General features: G+C 41.6%; 1 protein-coding gene across 1 annotated transcript in view; it reads left to right on the forward strand.

The window, feature by feature from the left end:
* The window catches only part of SLC24A4 (solute carrier family 24 member 4), a gene marked incomplete at its 5' end in the record, with an annotated part of 126,673 nt that overhangs the window by 85,013 nt on the left and 29,560 nt on the right, over positions 1-12,100 (forward strand). The window contains 7 exons of the mRNA XM_084630712.1: positions 1,266-1,342; positions 2,445-2,519; positions 5,438-5,522; positions 6,979-7,082; positions 7,850-7,924; positions 9,189-9,214; positions 10,054-10,107. Coding sequence (XP_084486838.1) covers positions 1,266-1,342; positions 2,445-2,519; positions 5,438-5,522; positions 6,979-7,082; positions 7,850-7,924; positions 9,189-9,214; positions 10,054-10,107 — 496 coding nt within the window. The remainder of the gene's footprint in view (positions 1-1,265; positions 1,343-2,444; positions 2,520-5,437; positions 5,523-6,978; positions 7,083-7,849; positions 7,925-9,188; positions 9,215-10,053; positions 10,108-12,100) is intronic.

The following is a 12,100-nucleotide window of genomic DNA, read 5'->3' on the forward strand; positions in this document are numbered from 1 at the left end:
CACTTCTAAGGCTTTGTCTACACTGGAACTTTGTTGGCAAAACTTTTGTTGTTCAGGAGCGTTAAAAAAACTCACACACCCCGAACGACAAAAGCTTTACTGACGAAAAGTGCTGGTGTGAACAGTGCTTTGTCGGCAGGAGCGCTCTCCTGCCGACAAAGCTGCTGCCGCATGTGGTGGGTGGAAGTTTTTTGGTCGGTAGGAGAGCTTTCTCCTGCCGCCAAACAGCAGCTACACTGCGTGCCTTTTAGTGGCATGGCTGAAGTGGCACAGCTATGTCACTAAAAGCTGTGTCGTGTAGACAGAGCCTAAGGCTCTGCACAGCTCTGCCCTGCCTGCCTCACATCTTTGGTTGCTCCCCACCTCACCCACAGCGCTCTGCCCTCTTGGATGCCAAGCTGCTTCCTTCCTCTCCACTCTTTGGTGTTCTTGCTCTTAGGTTTTTCACACTGCTACCTATGCATGGAAAATGCTCCATCTAACTATTGCAAGCTGCCTCTCTCTCATTCAGAACCTGCTTGAAAACACATTTCTTTGCTCTTTTTTCTTTCCATCACTGACTTTCCACTTCTGTCTGAGCTACCCCTCTCCTCTTGACCTACCTCAGTCACTTCTTATAAAGTCAAAGCTTATATGGTTCTCTTCATCTATTATCTGACTCCTATTATGTTTTAACCCTCATCTTCCTTTTTTTCCCACCCCTTCCTTTATCTATCATCCTTTTCTTTGTCTAATTTTAGATTGCAAGCTCTTTGGGTATGCACCATATATTTATTTCATCTCTGTAAAGTAATGTGCAAACATTTATATAGCACCATAATCTAAGTGGATAGCAGACTACAGCCATTGCATGTTTTTTAGGGGGTGAGGCATACATGAAGCTAGAAATAATTGTTTTTTTGGGGGGAAGGGAATTTGCCCCTCTGCTGGTTATTTCAGAAGTATAATTAGAAGAGAAAATAGTAAAAGGGAGGCATTATGAGCAGGAAACTCCTAGCAGCTATTGCATATTGGTTTAATCTGTTGGAGCAAATGACAACTGACACTCGCAGAGGATCTTCCCCCTGCTTTATCCTAGTGAACTGAAGAGACTTCGGCAGGCTATGATGCACCAAACTGAATGATATAGTCTTTGATGAAGATGTCTCCTCCACTTTTAATTTAGGACCAATATTAAATATCCATCTTTATTTTGCTGTCTTCCATTTATAACATGTTCAGGTATACTTATAAATGTTTTAAAAGTATTTGTTTTTCTCTTTCAGCAATTAATGAATTTCCTGAAGATGTATTTACAAATAAGGAGCGGCAGGAGGGAGCAGTGCTGTTTCATATTATAGGTGTAAGTTTTGTCCTACCATGGTTTCTTTTTGTTTTCCTTTTTTTATTTAGTTGCAAGAAGTTACTCAGTCCCATTGCCCTTTCTTAGTGGAACTCTGTAAATCAGCAGATATTTAATAGTGCATTTGCAAACAAATTCTCAAATAGCAGAAACCGACTAGAGCACTTTAAAAACTGTACATGCAAGCCTAAATGAGCAGTGTTTGTGCATTCATCTCAGTTAGGGGTGAAATCTTGGCCTCACTGAAATCAATGGGAGTTTTTTGGCACTGATCTCAATGGAGCTAGAATTTCACCCTGTATGGGCAGGTATGGATTCCAGTTGTCCTCTGTGCAAGAATGGATGATATGGGGTCTCCCTGTTCCCTCTCCTGTCCATTGTGCATCTGTGCAAAAGAAACAAGGATAAGGCCCTTAAAGCCTAAGGGAATACAGATGAAATCTGGGCTTGATGTCTTATTGCAGAAACCCAAAAACATTTAAAGGTCTTTGTGGCCCAGTCTTGCAGTCCCAGCTCTGGGAAAGTAATACTAAATGGGAGATTTGCTTGAGTGAGGACTTCAGGATTGGTCCCATTTTGAAAATATATATCCCGTAACTCACATAGAGCAACAGGAGGACAACATGTGCTCACGAGGCAATCACAGCCCCTGAGATGTTTGCAAATGGGAGCCAAGGTCAGGGACCGTTTCTTTTGGGGATGTGATTGTTCTTTGTACATGGCACATCTTGGTGTTGCTTTTGCCTTCAGTATCTACCCAGGTAATTCATTGAAAACATGAGTGATGACTGCTTTTCCTCCAAAGTACTGTCTGTTATCATGTACCTTACTCTACCATAGCACCCAATTACATCAAATTACTGCATTTTCATTCCCCAACTTTCCAAACTGTCCCTCCCTAAGCATACTGTTAAGTAGAAGAACATATTGATATTTTTATACCATAACTTCATCAATACAGTTTTTTTGTAGCAGATAGAAATGGAGCCACATATTCATGTGAGTTTGTTTATACATTATTTGAATAAACATTCTGTCATTTTCCTCTCCCTTTTTTACATACATGATGTACTGAGTTACATTTTTTTCTTTTTTCCCACAGGCTCTTTATATGTTCTATGCCTTGGCTATAGTATGTGATGACTTCTTTGTTCCCTCATTAGAGAAAATTTGTGAGGTAAGTGAAAGAGAAATTTAACCACCTTTTGTAAATCTGTTCCTTGTAGGTTTTAGGATTGGATGTTTTGTGCCATCCAATGGCTGCCTGAAGTTCTTTAGTAAATGGGTTTGGTGGCCTCAATCCATTTGTCAGTGGACAGGGCTCCATATCACAAATCCACTACAGTTAGCGCTAATTGGCACCCTTGACAGCAGTCTTGGCAAAGAGGCTAATGACTGAATGAGCACGACCACATGATTTCCTCTGTCACAGATCTGAAGCACATTGGTGGGGCAGTATAGGGGTGATGTAAGGATTAGATGGGTTTGTTACTATGATCCTTGTTTTAAAAGCCACTTGGAAAAAGAAGAGCTAGAGATATTTATATTAATTTGCTAGCCATGGGTGTCTTTCTGCCAGCAAGACTCTAATCAGTCAGAGGAAGAGATGTGCTTGTGCTGTTTTCCTAGCCTGTTGGGATTGGGTGTGATGAGGTGGAAGAGAGTTAATGTATAGAAATAACTATCAGGTAGACTTTTCAAAAGCACCCAGCATTGGCTTAACTCTGTCCATCTGAAGTCAGTGAGAGTTTTATTATTAGTTTCAGTAAGAGCATAGTTAAGTCAATGCTAAGCACTTTTGAATAGGATGAATAATTGGAAAGGGAGAATATAGTCATTATAACTAATGAAGTCAGTTATTTTATCTACAGGCCCCATTTGAACCAGATCTGTGAAATTTAACTAGAAAATGTAGTGCAGTATATATAATATATTGTGCCAGGGTTGGGCCAGATGGCTACAGGAAAGTGATAGAAGGCAGATGTATTAGCCCCAGGTTAAGCAGGTCCCTTTCCCCTGGGTACGGTAACAGGGAAGGCTCCAGAACAATCAGGAACTTTCTGGAAACAATTAAGGCAGACAGGCTGATGAGAACACCTGCAGCCACTCAAGAAGCTGCTGGAATCAATTAAGGCAGGCTAATCAGGGCACCTGGGTTTAAAAAGGACCTCACTTCAGTTTGTGGCGTGCGTGTGAGGAGCTGGGAGCAAGAGGCACTAGGAGCTGAGAGTGAGAAAGTGTACTGCTGGAGAATTGAGGAGTACAAGCATTATCAGACACCAGGAGGGAAGGTCTTATGGTGAGGATAAAGAAGGTGTTGGGAGGAGGCCATGGGGAAGTAGCCCAGGGAACTGTAGCTGTCACACAGCTATTCCAGAAGGCACTCGAGACAGCTGCAATCCATAGGGCCCTGGGCTTAACCCAGAGTAGAGGGCGGGCCTGGGTTCCCCCCAAACCTCCCAACTCCTGATCAGACACAGGAGGAGTTGACCTGGACTGTGGGTTCATGAGAACGGCCAAACTGAGCGCTGCCGTGAATCTCCAAGGCAAGCAAATCTGCCAATAAGCGCAAGACCCACCAAGGTAGAGGAGGAACTTTGTCACAATATATACAATTAAGAATAATAATCTGCTATTATATTAAAACATTCATTTACAGCACTTTACAAACTTTATTAATCAGATACTAGTTAGAATTGACCAGGATAGAGGGAAAATTAAACTTTTGATCCAAAATTTATTTTGGTGAAAATTTTCCAACCAACTATAGAATTGATTGTAAAATAGAAAACCTTATTTGGAGACGGGGGGCAGGGGGTTTGACATAATTTCATATTAACAGAAATTTTTTGATCACCTGTTCTAGCTAGTAAAGGCATCTTTTTTCCCATCCTCTGGACACATGTGCAGAACTCCAACAAACAACAGTACTAGTTACATATACTTATCAACAGGAGAACAGATGGAAGAAGATTGTAGCAGCGAATACTTACTGTTTTCAGATGTGCTATCGGCATACTTTTAGATACATGATATATAAGATGTATCATAATGTTGCTGTTTCTGCTGTTGATCCTTCATAAAATCTATTCTGCTTGTCTAGGTATCTCCAGAATGCTAGACAGCTAACAAGAATCCAGAGTAGTTAGCACATCTGTGCTGAACTCTATCAGCTATGTTATTGGTGATAGATCGTCTTAGAGAGCTGTGCGTTGTGCTTCTATGCCATGAGTTCCTTATGAAGCACTTCCTGCCAGCTCAGAATGTTGCAGAGTGCCTGAAAAATACTTTGACCTGCTTCATGTATCACTAGGCACTCTTCTATCCTTGGAAGTGGGATGGGATATTAAAGATGAGTCTAGAGATTCAAAAAAGAAAAACTTTCCCATAATATTGCCTTTATAGTGTAAAGGAAAGATCCTCAGCTGGTGTGAATAGGCCTAGCCCAATTGTGGAGCTAGGTGCATTTACACCAACTGAGGCTCTGGCTCAAAAGCTCTAAGGTAACTGCATTCAGATTAGAGCTCAAGAAGCAGTGTAACAAAAATAGATCTCTCTGTGGGACACAGTCCTCTCTCTAGTTCTACACTGGTCTAATTTCATATACCTCATTGAAGTTCACATTAGAATAAGCGAGATCAGAATCAGGCCCACTATTTGCAAGACATATTCATATAGGTTATATTTTACTCTCACTTCTGTTACCAAATTTTACAAGCTTGGTATCCCCTTTAACTCTTGAATTACTCATGACTTCACTCTAAAAACTGTTCATTCCTGAGCGTTCAACCTTCTAGAATCCCCATCTGAGTGGTCTTTCTCTAATCCGCTTGGTTAGTTAAAATATGTATCCCCTAACCTAGTGGGACACCAGTTAGATAATATTATCCACGTACATTATAATATTTGTTGTGCCCAAAGCATGTAGTCTATATCTCATCTATAGGCTTTTTCAACCTTTGAGCTGTATCATAGTGGGAGTTCATTCTTTCACGGTATTGTGACAGAGAAAATAAAAGGATTCTATCTGTAACGATAAAAGTGTGCTATGTAAAAAGACCAGCAATGCTGAAGTAATAGGTACTTTTCTTTCAGAAATTACACTTGAGTGAAGATGTTGCTGGAGCCACTTTCATGGCCGCAGGAAGCTCGACCCCAGAATTATTTGCATCTGTTATAGGTAAGGGAGCTGCTCAATAGCATGTGCAACAGTTGCCATTAAAATGTCAGGAGGTGAGATTATATATTTTATTGGGCCAACTTCTGCTCTTCTTCAGCTCTGTGTAGCTCAAAAGCTTCTATCTTGTATAAAAGATATTACCTCACTTACTTTGTCTCTCTCATATCCTGGGAGCAATATGGCTACAACAACACTGCAAACAAATTAAAAGTCAGGAACAGATCCTCATCTTAGATTTCAATGGAGCTATGACAATTGACACCAGCTGAAGATCTGCCCCTCTGTATTACTGAGTGGTTTCCCATGCAGTGGTATCTGAAAGTGCCACCATTCTTCCCTATATTTAGAGCAGGAGATAACTGAGTTAACAGGTTTTAGATTCTGATGTTCTGCTGGGTTCCATTCTGCAGCTGACACCATTAACTACTCAAAACCTGCAGCAATGATACTGTACTACCACACATTCTCCTCAAGGTTTGAGAAGATACAACTTGTACTAAACATACCTGGGTGGTGAAAACTGAGATTTTTTAATGCCATCCACAGGAACAAATTTTCCTTCAGTTAAATTTGTGCAACCTTATTGACATCAATGAGAGCCGAATTTTTAAGGAGAATATACATAAATATAGTAAAGCCCACATAAGGCCATATCATCTATCTACTCCAAGGCATCTAATCCACAGATACACTCCCCTACATAGAGGGGATGTGATAGCATCACAGGATCCATAGTATCAAAGTCTGTGTGTCAAACAGGATTGTTTTAGCTAAAAACAAAGCTTCAGAATGGTCATGGGAGCATTCTTCTTTGGCCTCTGTCATGTTAGGTAGTTATATGGCCTCTGTTACCCTGGTATCTGAGTGCCTCATAACACCCTTGTGAGGCAGGCAAATACTATTTTCTCCATTTTATAGGTGAGTAACTGAGGTGGAGATAGATTAAGTGACTTGCCCACATCACTTAGGAAGTCTGTGGTGGAGCAGGAAATTGAACCTGTGTTTCCTGAGTCTTAGGCAAGTCTCCACCCACTAGATCATATGCCCTATCAAGAGTGCACCCAGACTATACACAAGGTGGCAGCTAGGAGTTCTTTGAAGGTCGTGCTGTCCCTGCAGATGTTAAAGGGACAGAAATCTAAATGTTAATTGTCCAGGGGAAAGTTCCTCTGCTTTATTGTAACATTTGAAGTCAGTTAGATTGTAGAGTTCTGATGTCACTAGAGGTGTTTTATATCTCCCTTTGAAAAAATATGCATACAAAATAGCTGCTAACTATCCCCAAAACTTCAGAAGGTGCAGCTGATATGTGTACTCATTATTGACCTAATTTTGGTTAAACATTTAAATGATCACAGATTTTTGTTGTTCACAGTTAATACCCGTTTTGAACAAATAGGCATTGCCAGTAATGAAGTGATAGGGGTTAATTGTGACTGTATTACTCTCTTTCCAGGTGTATTTATCACTCATGGTGATGTAGGAGTTGGGACCATTGTTGGGTCAGCAGTTTTCAACATCCTTTGCATTATTGGTGTCTGTGGGATATTTGCGGGACAGGTTAGTAGGTTACCTTTCTTTTGGCTCTGTTGCTTAGTTTTTTCTTTTGCATGGAAAATGTTTGAGAAGTATTGGAACGCTAATGGAAAATGAGCATGAAAGGGTTGTTAAGACAAGGGAAGTGATCATGTTAGAAATAATTCAGACACATTTTACAAACAGGTAATGTTGCAAAATAGTGGTTGTCTCAGCTTTCCAAAGTGGACAGTACCTGATATTCAGACGAAGGTGATTCCTTCCCATGTGCCGTTATGTCCTCAGTCAATTGGTCAGTATAAACGGGGAGAAAAAAAATCCTTCCTGACCCCTGTGGAGAGTTATTTATATTCTAAAGCATTTGATCACCCTTCTTCGTAGGAAGCATTTCTGGATATCACAATTTTTTATTAAATCTGATATACCTCCGAAATAAAATTAAGAGAGAATTGATCACTTGCAGAACTGCAGCAAGTTTTACTTTGCTTCTTGTTCACCTAAAACCACGACCAATGAAAATACCATTAGTAAGAAATACATTTAATTAATGGAGACATTTATAAGGTTTTTATTAATGGTGGTAATTATAGATACATTTTAGGGCCTAATCTTGCAAACACATAGGCATGTAATTTTTAATGTATCCCCATTAGATCTCAATTGACTTTAGAGGGACTACTCATAAGTAAAGTTACTCACGCAGTTAAATATTTTAAGATCAAGTTCTTAGTTTTACTTGAAAACTTTTGAAATCACTGTTGTTTGTCGGCTAAAACTGTGCTTCTTTCCAGGTGGTTCGTCTCACCTGGTGGTCTGTGTTTAGGGACTCAGTGTACTACACATTTTCCGTGATCCTTCTTATCATTGTAAGTGTCCCTCTTAACATTTCTTATGTTTCGAGGTTTAATTACAAAGAGACAGACTGAGAAGCCTTTGTTTGCACTGCTAAGTGGTTCCTCAAATAAGAAGTCCCACTGAAATCAATTACTCACAGGAATAAGGGTACACTAGGGTGAGTAAGGGCTCAAATAGAAGAACTTCATACAGCCCTTTGGAATAAGGCTGGCATGTTCAAATACACCCGTAACCAAAGTCAGCCCATAAAACTGCAAACCCGACCAACGGTATACCTCAGAGTGGTGCTTAATTCATGCCATGGCTGAGCCCTGGCACCTCTAGGCTTGGCAGTTCATAGCCCTGGCACCTCTGGGCTTGCCATGTCAGTTATTAAAGTGAAAAAATTGCTTGAGACCCAGCACCGCTTTCATTACAAATTAAGCACTCCCTCGCAGAAACTACAGGTCCCAGCTTGCAGCCCTCCATTCTGATCTAAGTAGCTTCTCTTGGAGCGTGTTGGGATCTAGAAACTGCACACCATACTAAAGAGGCAGGGTGGCTGTTATCTGCAGTTTCTAGTACACATTAGGCTTGTCACACAGGTAAATTGCCAGTACAGGCAGAGTTTAGTCGACAAAGTTTGGGCATAGCTGAAATGACCATTATATTTTTCCAAAGCAGTGAGTAACTCTTACATTTCTATATTTAACTATTTGGTAGCAGATATGGGGAAGAGTCATCTTAATTTATTTTATTCATAATAAAAATAGAACAGCAATGGCCCATTCAACCACAGGGATGGCATAAAATGGAGTTAAATTGGGATCACCTGCTGTTCTGACAGCCCAGTTGTGTGGCTGCATGGCTGGAGAAGTGATTCTGGAGCTAATTTTGAAAGGACTTGATGCCTTTGGTCTTGGAAAATAGGAGACCCCACTGTTTTATGAGCCCCCTACCTGTCTTCCAGACACATGGTTGCTCACTCTCAAACATATGCAGTGTATGTGTGTGTATCTCTCATGCATCATTTAGCTGAGTGACTTTAACAGCAGCCTTTAAGAAAGGCCCAAGTCTTGGCTGTAGGGTTGGTGTTGCAGTGTTGACAGCAGTACTGTAGAAGGTTTGGGATGGGAAGAGTAGGAAGGAGAAAGCTCCAGTAGCTTCAGGTTGGAAATGACAGTATAGCAAATAAATAAATATGCCTCTGTGAAGATTCTTTGCCTGCTGTACAGTGCAGCTGACCAGTTTTTAGGGGGACTGGAGAAATGGTCAATTTGTTTCTTTTTCTTCCAGTTCATAAATGATGAGCAAATAGTATGGTAAGTTGTGTTGTTAATTTCTCAAATTAGTGTGTTCTCCATGTCACTAATCAGTACCTACAATCACAGTTTAGCCAAATTCAGTGCTTACACCCTGTGCAATGGCAGTGAGGCCAATGGGGCGTGAGTGATCACTGGATTTGTCCCAGGGGAGATACCACTTTCTGTCTTTAATTAGTATTTTTGTATAATAAATAGTGAAAACTAAAGGAAAAATTAATAACCAGAAAACATTAACAGCCACCCCCAGGTGTTCCTGCCTGAGTACACAGGGTGTGGTATAGGGTGCAGGAAGCACGTTCATCCCCTTACACACCTGTACCAAGCGCAGCCAAAATCCTGTTGCAGTGCTCTTTGAGATGAAGCTGTAGAGAAGTGTTAGCACTTCCGTGGTGCCACATACCATAGGCCCTCCCCTCGTTTACTCCCCTCCCCACCCCAGCTGACAAGCCAACCCTGGATCTGCGGAAGAAGAAGCTGCATCTCCTGAAAGAAGGTGTAAGAGCCACTCCAGAGTGCATGATGAGCTCTGCTGACGGAATGGCTCTGGTCACTGCTTCTGGCATGGTGCAGCTCTGTCTTCCATAGCTCTAGCACAGTTCTAAAATGTTGAAGTTAAATATACATAATATGTATGGTGTTCAAATCCCAAAGGAGTTTTGCTTCTTTTGGGCCCTGGAAACTGCCTCTAATGTTACCACTGGGAATTCAAAGCACACACAGGCAGAGAATACTTCCCATACTGCTTACCCGTGGCACATTCCTACTGAAAATACCATAAGATTACAGCAGCATGCATGACCCTACTAATTTCTTTCCTTGCCTTTTCTCTCTTTGAGGTGGGAGAGCCTTGTACTCATCGTTATGTACTTTTTCTACATACTTATCATGAAGTAAGTGCTTCTCCTCTCTCTGTGCTTTTTAATTGTAATTTGGTGATTGTTTCTCTGGCATTGCATCATGCTCTGATCTCCAGCTGAGGAGAATTCCAACAATCTGATTTCCCTGTCTTACATCCCCCACTTTTGTACTAGATCAACACACTCTTGGAGTATGTACTGCAGACAGCAGCAAATCTTTGGATGTTTATTTTTTGTTGTATAATAGGGCACAGCAGGTCTAAGAGGTGGCTGAGGGGAAAGGTCAAAAAAATGGATTCTCTAGCTCCATGACTGTAAAGTAGCATGGAGGTTATGGGTAAAACAGGACACAAATGTATTTTAGAGGCTTTTTTCTGGAGGGCTGCTCTTGCCCTCCCAGTTTTACCACCATCAGTAACTGTGGGTCCTTGCAATTGGAAACTTTCCTGTTCTAGAGCCCTGTCCAAGCATCCCTGTTAGTTTTACAAACACCAGCAGTTTGTCCTGGTTTTTGTAACCTCTGTGGAGTGACCATGTTAAGGCGCCTCCAAGCAGCCAGCTGAGCATGGATTCACCACAAGAACATCCCCTGCCAGACTTGTCATGTATTGATGCCCTTATCCTTATCTTTCACCCTCACTCCTCCTCAGAGTCTATGAATCATCCTTCCCCTGGGAGGAGACGAGGTATAGTCTTCTTAGCTGAAGAGATGGAGAAGTCGGTACCCCCTTTTTGTCTCTCGCCCTCCCATTTACTCCTCCCTTGTGCCCACCAAAACCATCTCCTGTTTGACCTCAACTTCCCCTTCAACACTAGGGCCTTCCTGAGCCCATCAGCACCACTACTAGGTCAGAAAGAAAGGTCAGTATAGGATGGATTCTTTCTCATGGTGGGGCTTAGCCAGCTGTCCCCACAGTGCTGTCCCGGTCAGTCAACAGGGTGAGAGAATCCTCCTGAGAATCACACCTTGAGCTCTTGTATGCTGGTGCACAGCATTGTTGAAAAGTCCATTGCATAGTGAGTATGTCTTTGGGTATATTTACACTGCCATCAGGAGGTGTGATTGGAGCACGTGTAGACATACCCAAACTAGCTATGATCTAGCTAGATCACAGCTAGCTCAAGTAACAATAGCCGTGAAGTCATGGTAGTACAGGCTAGTCCTGCCCACCTGGGACCCCGAATAGACGAGCCGCTGCCTCATCATCATTACTGGTGTTACACTAGCTAGATTAAAGCTAGCTCAGGTATGTCTAGACATGCTACAGTCATACTTCCTGACTGCAGTGTAGACAGACCCCTAGCCCACAAAGCCAACCCCCAAAGACATTGCATCTGCATTGGAGCAGCTCATTGGCAATGCAGAGCCTGATTATGGCTTTATTTTCCTCTTTCCCCAGGAAATAAAGTCCTCATTGCTTGGCAGTTTTCACTGCAACAGAAATCCTTCCCTCTCAGTTCTGTCAAAAAGGTGATAACATGCATTATGATGTGAAATAAATATTTTAAATGACTTCCTCAACGGTGGCATTTAAATCGGAAAGCTGCTCATAAGGGTTCAGAGATAAGGAGGTAATCCTTTAAGGAAGGAGAAGAGCAGCTCAGGACTGATGTCATAAAAATAGTTGCTGTGTAATGGTACTGTTACAGCCTGCAGAACGTGAAGAGGTTATGGTGAAACCCTTATTAAGAGGAAGGGGTATATGCAATGTGGCATCTGTGTCTGACATACATTTAAATGAACGCCATTGAAATCTAATTGCTTGTATATTTACAGTACATTTTAGAAACCCCATAAAGTTAATGTCCCATGAGGTGGAACAAACTAAATTCTTAGGGGACAGAAGAGCCCCTTGTATATACTGAAACCTCTCAGTATAAAGAGGATGTGCTTCAAGATCCCTTGATGTAGATTGAGCATGTCCAAAACTTGTCCTGGGGGCCAAATGCTATTCTGTAGCTGCTGCAGCCATGCTCTTCGATATAGACATGAAGACTTCTGAGGCTTCACATCCAGCATGCAATG

The sequence above is a fragment of the Lepidochelys olivacea genome (genome assembly GCF_965140295.1).
Source record: "Lepidochelys olivacea isolate rLepOli2 genome assembly, chromosome: 6".
NCBI classification, from domain to species: Eukaryota; Metazoa; Chordata; order Testudines; family Cheloniidae; genus Lepidochelys; species Lepidochelys olivacea.